The 16,225-nt window shown below is 39.5% G+C and overlaps 1 protein-coding gene across 1 annotated transcript in view; it reads right to left on the bottom strand.

Moving 5' to 3' along the window:
* Positions 1 to 16,225, bottom strand: part of COL6A5 (collagen, type VI, alpha 5) — a 135,789-nt gene that overhangs the window by 61,927 nt on the left and 57,637 nt on the right. Inside the window, exons 21-26 of the mRNA XM_006846633.1 lie at positions 15,178 to 15,240; positions 12,773 to 12,835; positions 7,782 to 7,844; positions 5,565 to 5,627; positions 3,382 to 3,432; positions 3,224 to 3,259 (exon numbers count right to left, since the gene is read on the bottom strand). Coding sequence (XP_006846696.1) covers positions 3,224 to 3,259; positions 3,382 to 3,432; positions 5,565 to 5,627; positions 7,782 to 7,844; positions 12,773 to 12,835; positions 15,178 to 15,240 — 339 coding nt within the window. The remainder of the gene's footprint in view (positions 1 to 3,223; positions 3,260 to 3,381; positions 3,433 to 5,564; positions 5,628 to 7,781; positions 7,845 to 12,772; positions 12,836 to 15,177; positions 15,241 to 16,225) is intronic.

Raw genomic sequence — 16,225 nt, 5'->3', positions numbered from 1 at the left:
AAGGTGGAGGGTCAGAGAAAAAGAGGAAGACCTCTAACGAAATGGATTGGCCAGGTGGCATCATTGATGGACTTAAGTGTGGCAGCGATAGTGAGGTTGGCCCAGGATCAGACATTGTTTCGTTCTGCTGTGCTATGAGTCGATTCCGACTCGATGGCACCTGACAACAACAACATAATATGTATATGTTTGAAGATGGGGTCTTGTCTTTTCCTGAAACAGTAGAAGCACCTCATCTTTATCAGGAGAACAGTATACCATTCCCCTAATGAGGAGTTAAGAATTCTGGTGACCTGGACTAGATTGGACTGCTAACAAATCTCAAGTTCAAACTCACCAGCTGCTCTGAGAGAGAAAGATGAGAATTTCTCCTCCCGAAAATAATTAATGTCTCAGAAACCTTATACAGAGTCACTACGAGTCGGAACTAATTTGACAGCACTTAACTACAATAATAATCAGGAGATATTTAGAGTGATGTGGTGGGCCATGGAAGGCATAAAGGCTGCCCTAAGAAAGAAGTTTTAAATGTAATGCTATCTAGGTTAGTAGGAGTCCTGGTATGGCACTGTAAGATAAGCATTGGACTGAAGAGTTGGTTTGAACCTCAAGGTTGGTGGTTCAAACCTACCAGTCGCTCCTCAGAAACCCTATACAGGGTTGCTATGAGTCGTCACTAATTTGACAGCACTCAGCAACAACGGGTGAATAGTTCTGGGAAGTTCTCGGAGAAGTACTTCTTCATCATACATGGGAGAGAATAAAAGAATATACAAAGTTTTGAGAGGAAGATAGAGAATACAGCATCTGTGTTAAATGGCTTCCATCTTTTCCAACAACACAATTATATCCTTCCAGTAAGTACACAAGAAAGTTCAGTGAACAAGTTTGTCAAAAATATCTCAAATATAGTTGTAGTATAGCTAATTATCTAATGTCTCTTCTAGCCATAGTTTGTAACTCCCACCAAACAATGTTTCTGCCCTGAGAGTCTGGGTAAGAGAAGGCGAGAGAAGATACTGATCGGATGACATGATTCAGCTGTGGATGTGAGCAGAGTTTATTAAAATTGTAAAGTGTTGGGTATAAAATGAACCATCTTAGAAGGAGGAAAGGGGGATTTTGCTACCATTAAAGAAGCATCAGGATTAGAGCATGTCCTTTAAATTCCAAGATCCCTGAACACTGAACTTCCTAGACCCAGGGACAGGAAGGAATGAACTGGAGGAGGGACAGAGGAGCAACAGCAGCAGAACCAAGAACCAGAGCACCAGACAGTGCAGTGAACTTCCCAGCCCACGGAGCAAGTAAACCTGAGTGACCCTCTGTAGGGCTTCTGCGGCTATAAATCTTTATAGGAGCAGAAAGCTTCATGTTTCTCCTGTAGAGCAGCTAGTGGACTTGAACCACAGACCTTGTGGTTTGCAGTCCAGTGCTTATCCTACAGCCCCACCAGGGCTCCTAAATACATACATGCATACATACATACATATATATTTAAACTCTGAGGTATTTGTGCCCCTAATTGATTCAGTCTGACGTTGAATTAGAAATAGAAAGTGCAGTAAAAGATAGAAAGGAGTCCAGTTTTGCTTATCACATACTAAGCTATTAATAAAATTGTGACTCCTTCAAGAACTGATGGCTTCATGGTCAGTGATCTTCAAAAATGTAGACCTTTTCTTGGAGTAGAACCATGATTATCATCGTCCATTTAGACAGAAGGCATCTCTGCTAGACGATTTATTTTGGAGAGCATAAATTGTATCTTATTACTCGATGGTTCTTCAGTGCCTTGCTCATAGTGTGCATGTAATAATGTTTGTTGGATGATGGATAACTGAATTAATATATGTTCCACCATCATTTCTCCATCTCATTCACACATTCATTATTTAAAAATAATAATGATTAAAAGACTCTTTTAAGCCTCAAATGTAGGGATGAACCTTTATAAGGACTCTCAACCTTAGGAGTCCTAGTGTAGCACTGTAGGGTAGGCACTGGGCTACTAACTGCAAGGTTGGTTCAAACCCACAAGCCACTCCTCAAAAACCCTATTCAGGGTCTCTATGAGTCACAGCCGACTTGACAGCACTTAAGAGCAGCAATAACCACCTTAGGGTGTTCCCTTTTCACTTATTTAATCAACCAAATCTGACCGAACCATGTAGTCTCCCAACTGTATCAGCAAGTAGATTCTGCTTAGCTGTCACCTGTCAGCCTGGGCACTGTGACCAAAATTAGGTCAGTAAGGATGGACACTAAGGATATACTTCTGAGACATTTATAGTATAGTGGGGGGATCAATTTAATACTTGGTGGTAAATGACGTCGGAGAGCAGAGGAGAATATTGTCTAACCTGAGGATGCCAAGTAAGCTTCCAAGGAGAGATGCAGGCTGAGCTGAGACCTGAAGGATGAGTAAAAGTTAGTGAGAGAAGGTGGGAAAAAGAAGGGAATGATCTGGGTAAAGAAAATTGCATGAACCAAGGCCCCAGAGGTATTAAACAGAAATATGTTTAAATTTTATTAGAGTACAAAGTTCAAGGCCCAAGGAACGTGAAGGTAGACAGTGAGTAATGAGCACAATGTGGCCACTGCTGGGTCTCATAGAAGGTTTGACCTTGATCCTGAGATCACAATGCAGAACAGTTGGAGGCTACTTCTATTGCCCTGACAAGTGGCTACAAGGGTCTCATCTAGGACAAAACTGACATAATTCCAGCAGTAAGCCACCAAAGAAAAACACAAACCACAAGAAAAAAAATTACACATCAGAAATCTCAAGAAATTTGGTCCCACGTGTAGGTATGACCTATTTTTAAAATGTTATGCCCTTGTATCTCATCGCTCATTGCTTCAGATTGAGAATATTCTGTCAGTTTCTTCTTTCTTTTAATATTTTGAACTGTACTTTCTCTTCTGCTAAGCTGAAATAACAATCTGGATCTACCCTCCCACCTGATAAATCAAACAATGAGCAAGATATATCAAACAATGGTTTTCAAGGCACTGAGCACCAGACAATGTAGGGGAAGACAATCTTTTATGAGTCAACGATTCATAGTGTTCATGATAGTCCTTTCCTCATGAAACTGAGGAAAAATACTTTCTATGCTTCTTTTTTTTAAAATTTCAATCTGACCTAAAGGATTATTTCAGTCCTCAAATAGAAGGTTAAGATAACAGTCATTTCAAAAGACGGTCACAAGCACAGTACCTTCTGCCCCATATCTCCAGGAAATCCTCGTGAGCCCTGTAATTTGCAGCAGAAAAGATAAATAAATCAGCACATCACTTCCACAGTATGTTCATTAATACCTCCTTGTATTATTTAGGGTTGATTTCTCAGTTAAAATAATTTTTTCTCATACTTACCTTTACTCCTTTTCGTCCCATCTGACCACTGCCCGGGATGCCATAATCTCCCTGTGAACACACCAGTTAATTTCAGTTTCCTCAAATCAAGAATCAATTATCTTCTATACTGGAGCAACTACAGTTTCAGGAGAAAAACACTTTGACCTTTAAGGTGGAGGGGCTTAATCAATGGACTTGTACCCTGGGAACAAGGATACTGCAGGCTTTTGCTGAGTTTTCCTTATTTTCTGAGAGGACCTCCTGTACTTCCTTTCCAGGTGCACTCTGCAACATTGTTGGATGCAGAGAGATGTCCTTCAAGGCTAATGGAATCAGTGGGAAATTAAGAGCTTGTCCCAAGACCCCCAAAATTATTATAAATGACTAATGACTAAATTATAAAGGACTTATGAGTCCTGATGTGGAGCTGTAGGATAAGCACTGGACTGTTAGCCATAAGGTTGGCAGTTCAAACCCACCAGACACTCCTCAGAAATCCTATATTGAGTCACTATGAGTGGGAACTGACTCAAAGGCACTTAACAACAGTGACATATGGAAAAATGTTCATCCTCACTAGGAAACAAAGAAATGCAATTTGAAATTATAAGGACATACCTTTTTTTTTTGGTCAATAAAATTAGAAACAATGAAAATAAATATAGTGCCAATACCCATTTTGAGTATGGATGCCCTGAGTAAGCATTCTTTTGCATCATGTGAATGTCTTGTTTTTGGTACTGTTTTCCTAAGTGTACATTACAATAGGGATTTAAAGCCTTAGTTAAGCATGTATATATTCTTTGACTCAGCTACACTCCTTTAAATATTTCTATGTAGGATTTAATTATGAGTTTGCCCACAATTTAGTTAGGTACAAGAACATTCCAGTGAAAAACTGGAAACAAATAAAATGTCTGATAGTGAAGGACAAGTCAAATACACTAAGGTACATCTATTCAGTAGAATATTTTGAAGCTATTTAAATTAGTTGTAGTTGTTAAGTGCCTCCATGTTGGTTCTCACTCATAGCCACCCTGTATAGGGTTTCCAAGGAACAACTGGTGGGTTTGAACTGCTGACCTTGTGGTTCACAGTATAGTGCTGATCCTACAGCACCAGGAATCCAGTTAAATTAACATCGAGGGAAAAAAAAAAAAAAGGTTAATGACAAGGAAATGTGTTTGTGAAATATTGCTGAGGGGAAGAACAGTGTACTGCAATGATTTCACTGCTGATATCTTCATAATGTTAGTGATGAAGATCTCAAACTGGTGGAATTATGGGTGCATTTTTCTTCTCCCTTTCACCTCTTTTTGTGCTTAGTCACTTCTGACTCAGTGATTTTCAGTAATGTTTATGTATAACGTTGTAATAAAAATATTATTTAAAAAAAGGAAATAAGTTTATCCTTAAATGAGCTGCTCTGTTGGATAAAGTCTTGGTACAGACAGGGTCTCTAGAACAGAATTCAGGCCTGAAAAATGAATGGCTTGTTTCTTGGCCTTTGTTGTTAAGTGCTGTCAAGTGAGTTCCTGACTCATAACAACCCTGTATAGGGTTTCTGAAGCTATAAATCTTTGCAGGAGCAGAAAGCTTCATCTTCTCCTGTGGAGTGGCTGGTGGGCTCCAACTACCAACTTCGTGGTTTGCAGTTCAGTGCTTACCCCACAGAGCTACAATGCAGTTTTGGTTGCCACCATGGAGTTTTGCAAGAAGCAGAGAAAAATGGGTGATGATGTGTATCAACTGACAAGGCTTTATAAAGCCAGGCTGATGTTAAAATATCGAAATGCCCTCTCTTAATTCCTCCACTCTCCTCTCTGCATCCATCTCTCCTCCCCTGCACCATTCTCTCTCATTGTGACTGCTTAGAATGAATGCTGGAAATGAGAAAAATGTCCCCACATCCAGCTAGATGCTAAAATACCTTCAATGTTCTAGATGTTTAGGCTGATAGTATCAATTCTCTTCTTTTTACCCCAGAAGTGAGCATTGGAGCTGAAAAAGGGTTGTTGTTGTTAAGTACTGTGGAGTTGGTTCCAACTCATAGTGACTCTGCACAGGGTTTCCGAAGCTGAAAATCTTTGTGGGAGCAGAAAGTCTCATCTTTCTTCCGCAGAACAGCTGGTAGTTTCAAGCTGCCGACCTTGAGGTTAGCAGCCTGATTTGTAACCACTTAGGGTCCCCAAACTTCATACCTGTCGGCCTCTCTGTCCTCGTTGCCCTGTTGGTCCTGGTTCTCCAAGAACTCCAGGTTCTCCCTAGTAAGTGAGACAAGAAGAACTTTAGATCAGTAAATTGAAGGCTTGTTTCTCACCATAGGAAGTTCTGTCTACTGGATAAGGAGACACAAGGTGGTCAGTGGGGAGGGTTGGTGCAAATTAAGGAAGAGGGGTGCAGAAGAGAAATAATGATGTTCTTAAAGTCAAGCAAGCAACATCTTTAGTATAGAACAAGTACCAACCACTCTCTTGTACAAGGAATGAAGAGGGAGGCAAAGAGTGGGAAATGTATTCCAGAGGAACTGGATTAATTTGCTGATTTATCTACCCATTTAAAATTATAGATTGTCCTGAGAAAATGAACAGCATTTGTGTGAAAACCTTTTCTTGACTTTTTACAAGAGAGGTCTCATTCAATATGTGTCCTTTTGTGAAAGGGTTTTACACTAAAAGAAACAGCCTTTGCTGATTACCAAAGGGAGAGCAAGTTACTGGTTAGAGGGTAGACACAGGTGAACTTGGATGAAGGATAGTGAGATGAAACAAAATGTGTATGGATTGTTGGGTAGAAAATGGATTTATTCTGTAAGCTTTCACCCAATTCACAGTAAAAAGGAAAGAAAAAAAAGGAAAATCAAGAACAGCGTTAAACATGATTGACATGGTCTTGCCCTCCCCAGGTGAGTGTAGTCTGCTTGGGAGGAGACAACTAGATACACAATTGTAATAGTGCATGGTGATATTTGGAGTGCTATAGGGAGAAAGAGATGATGAACCTAATTTCAATTTGGTGGGCCAGAGATTGCGTGAAGGCAAGGACTAGAGAAGCTAAGGTTTGAAAGATGAGTTATGTGAGCTAGGGAAAGGCAAGGGAAGGGTGAATATGAGTCAGGTAGATTGAGGGGGAAAAGGCACTGGTGAGAAGCCAGTGCAGACATACTCTAGGACTGAGAGAAGTTCAGTATGTAGGGTTCAAGGCAGGAGAGAGGAGTGATGAAGCTGCTCATCAACAGGGTCAAGTTTTGAAGGGTCTTATTAACTACTTGAAAGTTTGGGGGTTTTCTTGTGTGCAATAGGGTACACACAAGACAGGCTAGATGAACTTTGGGGTGAATTTAAAATAATGTGGGCTATCTTGTTAAAAAAAAATATTTAAAAATTTTAAGATGACAACAGAGCATTAAACAAAGCACACTGGACTACTACCTGGAAGGTTGGCAGTTCAAACATACCAGCCATTCCTCAGGAGAAAGATGAGCCTTTTTACTCCCATAAAGATTTACAACACAGAAAACCCCATATAGGATCACTATAGGTAGGACCTTGTGTAGGACTCAGAGTTAACTCGGTGTCAGTGAGTAGGAACCTTCTAATAGAGTCCTGTACCACAGACCCAGGAAGCTGGCACTTGAGTGGTTGGGTGAGCCGTAGAAAGGCTTGAAGGGGGGAAGTGAGAACCTGATTAAGCCAATGGTTTGCTCTCTAACTGCTTTCATCAGAGGCACCTCAGAGGTGGCAGGTGGAGTTAGAGAATTACATGTACAAAAAAGAAGACGTATGGTCTGCACCCTCTGCAGCTAAGTATATTCATAGATTCAAAAAATCAGGGAGTTGAAAGGATTTTCAGAGTTGTGTCATGATATGTGAGATTGCATCTCGTGAAGTGGGGGCAGTTTCATGGAGGAAGCGAACAGTTCTGTGCTCGATGAAGGAAGAGACAATACAAGCAGAAAGGTGCCCGCCTGTTATTGATAGTGCCTAGATTCAATCGTGTGAGGAGCTAACATGAAAATCAGGAGAACAGAGAAACTTTGTTCTCAGCTTTTTATTCACTTATTTAAATTTTTATTTATTTCTTGTTGTTGAGAATATACACAGCAAAACATATATCAATTCAACGGTTTCTACCTGCACCATTTTGTGACATTGATTCCATTCTTCAAGTTGGGCAGCCATTCTACTCCTCCTTCATTAACATAACTCATTGCCCGCTAAATTTCCTGTCTAATCTTCCCAGTTACTGCTGTTAATTTGATCTTATATAAGTAGTTCCTAAAACAGCATAAAGCTCAAGGCAGGCCATTTTAACTAGTTAAGCTAAACTATTGTTTAGTTTTAAGGAGATTTTAGGAAATAATAATTGGTTTAAGGTTTAAAGAGTAAATCAGGACAATAATCAGAAATCACTCTTACTTTTTTGCCCAAAAGTCCAGGTCTTCCAATGTTCCCTTTAGGTCCTGCTTGTCCCAAAGAACCCTGAAAAGAAATAGGCGGCACAAATGTTGGTGCTGCAGCCATTCTTAGTAAACCCATTAAAAAGGTTGCCATTTTCATGACAGATCCAACAACTCCTTGGTGCCTCTTGAACAAAAGAAACCAGCCACCCAAGGGAGAGCAACATTTGAAACCACAGTTTAGTACCAGTTTGAGGACCACAAATCTTCATCTGCAGTTAATTGCTATTCTATATGGTGCCTTAGTGAAACACAGAAAGGTGCCCCTAACCAAGCTCACTTCATTTCTAAATGTGGGAAATTTGCTGTAATGCACTGAATTTTGTAAGAATAAGACACCTGCTGTCTCTGGCCACTGGGTCGTGTGTACAGTGAGCTGGGATGTAGATTATGTTTCAATTTCCTGATGTAAAAATGGGCAAAAGTATCTTTTGCTAAGAGGATAATGGAACAAATGCAGGCATCCCATGCCTTAAGAACTCTAGATATCCAAGCTGAAGAACTGGATAAATGTAGAACAATTTTCGTAAAAATCCCTCAGCATCCAAGCTTTTATTACTCACTATCAAAAATTCTGGAACCAAATAGATTTAGATGGCAAATTTGAGTTGTGAAATTAGGAATAAATTAGATTTGAATAGCAAAGGATCTTTGCAGAATCTCTTCCAAATATCTGTAATCAATGTATACATGGCTTGTTGTTGTTAGGTATCATTGAGTGGGTTCTGACTCATAGTGATCATAGTACAACAGAACAAAACACTGCTGGATCTTGTGCCATCCTCACAATGGTTGTTACGCTTGAAGTCATTGCTGCTGCCATGTGTCATTCCACTTTTTTGGGGGGTGGGCGAAGGGAATCGTCCTCTTCTTCACTAGCCTTCCACTTCACTTAGCATGATGTGTTTCTACAGGGATTGGTCTCTCCTGATCATATGTCCAAAGTAAGGGAGACAAAGTCTTGCCATCTTGCTTAGAAGGAGCATTATGGTTGTACTTCTTTCTACGCAGATGAGTTTGTTCTTCTGACAATCCATGGTACTTTCAATATTATTCTCCAACATCACAATTCAAATTCATTGATTCTTCTATGGTCTGCCTTATTCACTGTCTAACTTTAAACAGCATATGAGGCAAATGAAAATACCCAGGCTTGGGTCAAGCACATCTTAGTCTTCAAACTGACATCTTTGTTCTTGAACACGCTAAAGAAGTCTTGCACAGCAGATTTGCCTAATGCAATGTGTCATATGAGTTCTTGACTGCTGCTTCCAGTAGTGTTGATTGTGAATCCAAGCAAAATGAAGTGTTTGACAACTTCAGTATTTTCTCTATCATGAGGTTATTTATTGATCTAGTTGTAAGGAATTTTGTTTTCTTACATTGAGGTGCAATCCATACTGAAGGCTGTAGTCTTTGATCTTCATCAGTATTTTAAGTCCTTTTCACTTCCAGCAAGCAAGGTTGTGCCTGCATATCACAGGTTACTAATGTGTCTTCCTCTAGTCCTGATGCCATGTTCTTCTTCATATTGCCCAAATTCTCAGATTGAACAAGTATAGTGAAAAGACACAACCCTGATACACACTTTTCCTGATTTTAAATCATTCAGTATCTAATAGCTGCCTCTTGGCACAGGTTCCTCATGAGCACAATTAGGTGTTCTGCAGTACCTAGTCTTCCCAATGTTATTCATAGTTTGTCATGATCTACACAGTTGCATAGTCAATAAAGCACAAATAAACATTTTTTTTGGACTGTTGCAACTTTTAAAATTATTGTCAGCAAAATTTTGCTTTCATGTAATAATATTGTTAGATGATATCCATATTCTGTTGGGACACTTCTCTTTGGAATGGGTACAAATATGGATCTCTTCCAATTGGTTGGCCAGGCAGCTGTCTTCCAAATTTCTTGGCATAGATAAGCAAGCACTTCCAGTGTTGCATCAGTTTGTTAAAAGATTTCAATTTGCTGTTCCATCAATTCCTGGAGCCTTGCTTTTTGCCAATGCCTTCAGCGCAGTTTGGACTTCTTCCATCAGTACCATTTGATCATATGAAATTTTTGATCATATGAAAATCTCTTGAAATGGTTGAACATCATCCATTTCTTTTTAGTACAGTGACTGTGTATTCCTTCCATCTTCTTTATTTTTTAAGTTTTTATTGTGAACTGATAGTTTACATAGTAGAACATCGACTTTACGCCATTGTTTCATTGCAATGATTACAATCTCCTGCATGCATCATCATTCAACCGTATTTGCTTCCATCTCGTTTGGTTTTTTGTTTTGTTTCTTGGAAGAAGGCATGTGCACAGAAACACTCAGGAATATATAACAATTTAAACAACCAAAGGGCACATTCTGTAAGCCTGCCTCCTGGCCGCCACCACCCAATCCCTCTCTTTTTGTGAGTCCAGAGTCCTCAGCTGCTCTTTCTCTCCATGTCCTCATCTCTGCCTCCATCTCTGGTATAGCTGCTTCTCTGGAAAGGGTCCCGCACTCTGCTTGTGCTCTTCTCTCTTGATGGTCCTAGGGTCCTCTGTTTTTGTATTGTAAGATTAACTATTCCCTCGTTTTTGTTACAAAACTTCTACTTTTACAATTCTGACAGTCATAATTAGTCATGATAGCAATTTCTCACTATTGAATCATAAGAATCTTATCCCCCATCTCTTTTCACCAGACCCATCTACACAAGGTGAAACCTATACAGTGGGGACTCTATCTTCCTCCACACACTCTTAAACTAAACTCCATAAAATTTGTAAGCCAGTCACTTCGTGCCTTTATCGCTCCGTCATTTTAGGTAGCCAATGCCTAAGTTGCCTGTCCCTATCTACCCTGTATACAGAGGGGATATGATTGATACATGATGTGAAGCCTCCTTCCCTCTCAGTAGGTATTTTGAGCTACTATATCCATAATTATAGGTCAAGTTCAACAAATTGTAGCAATTTACACTCATTTCCTTTATCCAAAAAAAATTTTTTTTTTTTTTTTAAATCTTCCTTTAGTTGAATTCTGAGTATCAAGTCATCGAGTTTAGATTAAATGGGTACTATCTGCACGTTTGGGCGTTCTTGTGCATCTCCCCTCACTTCATATCAGCTGGATGCTTCACTCTCAGCTCTAGCCCTCCGTGGCTATGTCCTTGTCCATGGACTTAGGAGTCCCCAGGTCTCACCACATTTTAGACCAACCAGCCCTTCCTCTTGTCTCTCTCATCTCCAGGTCAACAAGAGTCTATGGAACATGGTTGAACTCAGCCCATTTGTGCTTTTCCCCCTCTTCCACTCACCAGTAGACCAACATGGTCATCAGTAAGCATACATGCCTGCTCATGTGTTCCCTTTGAGTTTCAGTCTTGGAGGAGGATTGTCCTTCAAGGAACATCATTGCTTGCCTTGATGGCTCCCTGGTGAACTACTTGCTTGTTCTTGTAGTAGTCAATCATACTGCCATTTTTGTTTTGGAGTTTTCCTGCTGACCCTTCCATTTTCTTTTGATGCTTTCTGCCTCACTTAATATTTTGTCCATAGAATCCTTCAGTATTGCATGCTGAAACTTGAATTTTTCCTTCAGTTCTTTCAATTTGAGAAATGCTAAACATACTCTTCTCTTTTGGTTTTCTAACTCCAGGTCTTTTCACATTTTATTCTAATACTTGACTTGTTTCTCAAGCTGCCTTTTGAAATTTTCTGTTCAGCTATTTTACTTACTCATTTCTTCCATTCACTTTAACTTATCTGTACTCAAAATCAAGTTTCAGAGTCTCTTCTGACATCCTTTTTAGTTTTTGTTTTTTTTTTTCTCTCCTGTCTTTTTAATAACCTTTTGATTTCTTCTTTTGTGCTATTCTTAATGTCACCACACAACTCTTCTAGTCTTTGGTTATTAGTGTCTAATGCATCAGATCTGTTCTTGAGATGACCTGTAAATTTAGGTGGGATGTATTCAAGGTTATATTTGGATTCTCATGGTTTAGTTTTAATTTTCTTCAGCTTCAGCCTGCATATGAGCAGACTATGTCCCAGGGTCTGCCCCTGGCCTTGTTTTGGCTGATGATATTAAGGTTTTCCACTGTCTCTTCCCACAGATGTAGTCAATTTAATTCCTGTGTATTCCCTCTGAGAAGGTCCATGTGTATTATCACCTTTCAAAAAGTCTTTTCAATAAATATGTCATTGACCTTGCAAAATTCTAGCATGTGATTTCCAGCATCATTTCCATCACCAAGGCCATATTTTACAACTATTGACCCTTCTTCTTTGTTTCCAACCTTTGCATTCCAATCACCAGTAATTAGCAATGCATCTTGATTAAATGTTTGGTCCATTTCAGACTGAAAAAGTTGGTAGAATTCTATTTTTTCATCACCACTGGCTTTCTTTCGTGGTTGGTGCATAAATTTGAATAACAGTTGTATTAGCTGGTCTTCTTTGTAGGTGTATGGCTATTATTCTGTCACAGACAGCACTGTACTTCAAGATAGATCTTGAAATGTTCTTTTTGACCATGAATGAGACTCCATTGTCATTTCTGGCATAGTAACCATAAAAATATTTTATTCAAAATGGCCAGTACCAAGGTCCATTCTGATATGAGTGGTACAAATAATTTTTTTAAGTTATAAAAACTAGAATAAAATATCAGGTTTGGGAGGAAATATTCATTATTCAGCAATATTTTTATTTCTCAAAATGGTTTTTACTAGGCTGATGGAATGTGTCTGTGAGTATGAATAAAACCAAAGCATAGGAGAAAGAAGGGCGCTTAAGCTACACGCCAGGAGTCTGGTATAGGCTAAAAATTTGCCTCCAGTGAATCCAAAATGAAGTAATCTATGTGTGGATAATATAAAACAAACCATATATGGAGATGTTTTTGAAGAAAGAAGAAAACAATGTCTGGGGCCATTACCTGAAGGTCTTGGACTCACTCACCTGGGGTCCTTTATGCCCATGGCTCCCCTTTTCTCCTTTCTTGCCATAAATTCCATTTAGCCCCTTTGATGGTAACAAAAGAAACATAATGTCATGTCAGGTATCAATGACAAATCTACTTTCTTGCTTAGTGCTTTTGAAACACCCCTACAGAAAAGAAGTAAGATATAAGCAAGAATAATATGGAATTCTTGATGGGGCTCATCAATATGTAAAAGAGTAATACTGTTTCAAGTTCAGGCAAAGAACATTCAGCAACAGACCCTATGTGAGGAATCAGAACATATTTTTCTGACATATTTACCTTCAAATTCAGGTTCTCAGATGGTTCTGTGTATAGAAGGAAAAACTAGATGTCTCAGTAAGGTTTCTCACCACCAAAACACCAGGTATGAAATGGGTTCTGGTTGTCAAGTACAAATGGCACCTGGAACCACTGGACTAGCTTTGGCGAATTGACTAAATAGTACCAGGGTTTTATTTTGTCGAATTCATGGCTGTTAGGTTCAAAGGGTTTCTGAGTCACCTGTTACCCCCACCTGAATGCCTGAGAATGGATTCAGGCTGGTCCCATGGCTACTCAGTATAGAGGAGCTGCTAATTATTGGTTTGATTTAGGGATGCCCAGAACCACTCAGGAAAATCCAAAATCCCAGTTTGCAGTTGTTATTATAAGTGCTATCTAGTTGGTTCCAACTCATAGCAACCCCATATAGATAGGGTTCCTGAGGATCAGCTGGTGGGTTTGAACTGCCAGCCTTTCCATTAGCAGTCTGGTCCTCATCCTATAGCCATGTTTAATACTAATAATTTGGTACTTTATAGAAGAAAAATGCTGGAAATGGGTGCACAGTGAGTCTGTAGGATAAGTGTCAGACTGCTCACCACAAGGTTGGAAGTTAGAGCCTACCAGTTTCTCCATAGGAGAAAGATGAGGCTTTCTGCTCCTGCAAAGATTTGTAGCTTCAGAAATCCTATGCATGTTCGCTCTGAGTTGGAACTGACTCCAAGGTACTTAACAACAACAAGAAAAATGGACTTCTGGGAAGGCCTCAGAATGGGCATATAGACACAGGTCCTTCCAGACAAAACCAGGCTTAAAATGGCTGCTGTAAGGTCTGGTCACTGAATACCCAGGTGTTACAAAGCCATTCTCTAGGCATGGACCCAGAACCTTTTTGGCAAGGAAGAGAGAAGAAAAGACAGAAAGGCCCTGACTTCTGACGTCCATACAATGAATGATATGACCATGACCAAATGTGAATGGTTCATATAAACTAATGTTCCAGGAGTACTGTTAACTCCTGGGGAGGAAGTTTACTCACAGCCATAAAGTCGATTTTGATTCATAGTCACCCTGCATAGGGTTTCTGAGACTGTAAATCTTTATGGGAACAGAAAGCTTCATCTTTCTCCCACAGAGCGACTGGTGGTTTGGAACTGTCCACTTTGTGGTTCAGTGCTTATCCTACAGCGTCACCAGGGTTATCATCGCCATTAAGTTGGCTGAGAAGTCCCTTATTGTTGTTGTTAGGTGCCATTGAGTCAGTACCGACTCATAGTGACCCTATGGACAGCAGAACGAAACACTGGTGCAAATTACTAATGCATTTGGGTTTGAACGGCTGATCTTGTGGTTAGCTGTCCAGTGCTTATCCTACAATACCACCAAGACTACTTATATAGAGAGTAAGTTTTAGGTGAGTTAAATAAATCTCCAACTCCAAACTAATTTTCCTTCAAGGGAATCTGTGTTCAGGACCTCAGTTAAGGAAAACCAATTTGTTGATCCTGAATTAATTAATATAATATTAATTAATAAAATATCAAGGTATAATATTTCATTATTACTACTGTATTTTCCACATAAAATGTACCTACACAAACAACAGGCACATGTCTATAATATGCATTTGTTGTTGATAAGTGCTGGCAAGTCAGTTCTAATTCATAGCAACCTGTATAAGGTTTCTATGGAACAGCTGGTGGGTTTGAACCACTAACTTTGTGGTTAGCAGTCTAGTGCTTATCCTACAGCGCCACACCAGGACTCCTATAATGTGCATAAGACATAGAAAACAGATATGTGAGGGGGGTGTGGTTTGCCAAAAACCACACAACTCGTGTTACTTGCATAAAAATATGGTACTACGCAAATATAACATCAGAAGAACACAGAAGAAAGTATACCTTTCCTTAACAAAAAAGGTAATCAATGACTTGTAAAGGTTTGATTGAGCAAATTTACCCACACACAGAGGGAAATGCAGAATTTCAGAGATGCATACTGCAGAAAAAGGCAGCTAAAACATTTTCAGTTATTTTCTTCATACAGAAAGACCTGCTTTCTTCCTATCAGGATGATTCAGCATTATTTACCAAGAGTATCAAATATTCCAACGCACCTGTGGTCCTTGTAATCCTTCATCTCCAGGTGTACCTTTAGGTCCCAAATTTCCTGGTTGCCCCTGATAAATGAGAGCTTTCAGTGTTAAGATTTTTCTATATAGTTTTCATGTAGATTTTCCCTACATAGTACCTGTGATGGATTGAACAGGATCCCCAAAATATGCAATGGAGTTCTATCCCTTACACCTGTGGAAAGAATTCCACCTGGAAACAGGGTTTCTTTGTTTGATTAATGAGGTGAGGTCATTGCAGGATGTGTTTTAAAGCAAATCACATAGACCCAAAGACTACAGAGTATAAATGTTGTGCTGGGGGCGTGGGTGGAGTAAATGGCACATGAAGACTGATAAGGAACCAAGGAATATTGTGGCTTCAGAAGCTGAGTCAAAGACCTTCCCTCAAAGCCTTCTCTCAGGTGCCATGAATTTAGACTTTTAGCTTTCTGGTCTCCTGAATTGTGTGAAAATAAATTTTTGTTCTCTAGAGCCACCTATTTGTGGTATTTCTTCTAAAGCAAAACCAGGAAACTAAGATGGTGCACATATAGTTCAATTCAGGTGACACAAATGGAGTCCTCATAAGTGAAAATTTACTCCAAGGTAAGTAGTTTTAGGGTAGCTGATGATTAGAATTCTTCTGTGAGGCCCTGCCCCTTTATTTTATTTTTATTAAGGTCCAGTTGTGTGTAACTCATGACTCTTAGTCATTCTTACTTTGCTTAGGGTTTTATTCTTTCTTACTGTATAAGGAAGGAACACATATGCTTACTTGCTTGTTTATTTTATGCTTGTTTATTATTCTAATGAAGAATTGAATTCTTTTGCCAGAAATTCCAAATGGATATGAAAAGCAGTTAAATGCAGAATAGGAACAGGTTCTGTTTACAGGATGTATCTGTGAAGAAGGCCTGCCTTGTTCTTTGGTGGTGCAATGGGTGGGGATTTGTGTTTCCTCCTGTTCATGGGGCTCATGCCCAGTGCCCCATGCTTCCTACAACATCCTTACAAATACTCATTCATTACCTTCTTCCCACCTACTCCAGAG

This window comes from Chrysochloris asiatica, unplaced genomic scaffold (genome assembly GCF_000296735.1).
Source record: "Chrysochloris asiatica unplaced genomic scaffold, ChrAsi1.0 scaffold00028, whole genome shotgun sequence".
Taxonomy (NCBI): Eukaryota; Metazoa; Chordata; class Mammalia; order Afrosoricida; family Chrysochloridae; genus Chrysochloris; species Chrysochloris asiatica.
Note: the sequence above shows the minus strand (reverse complement) of the source record. Positions and strands in the feature narration are given on the sequence as shown.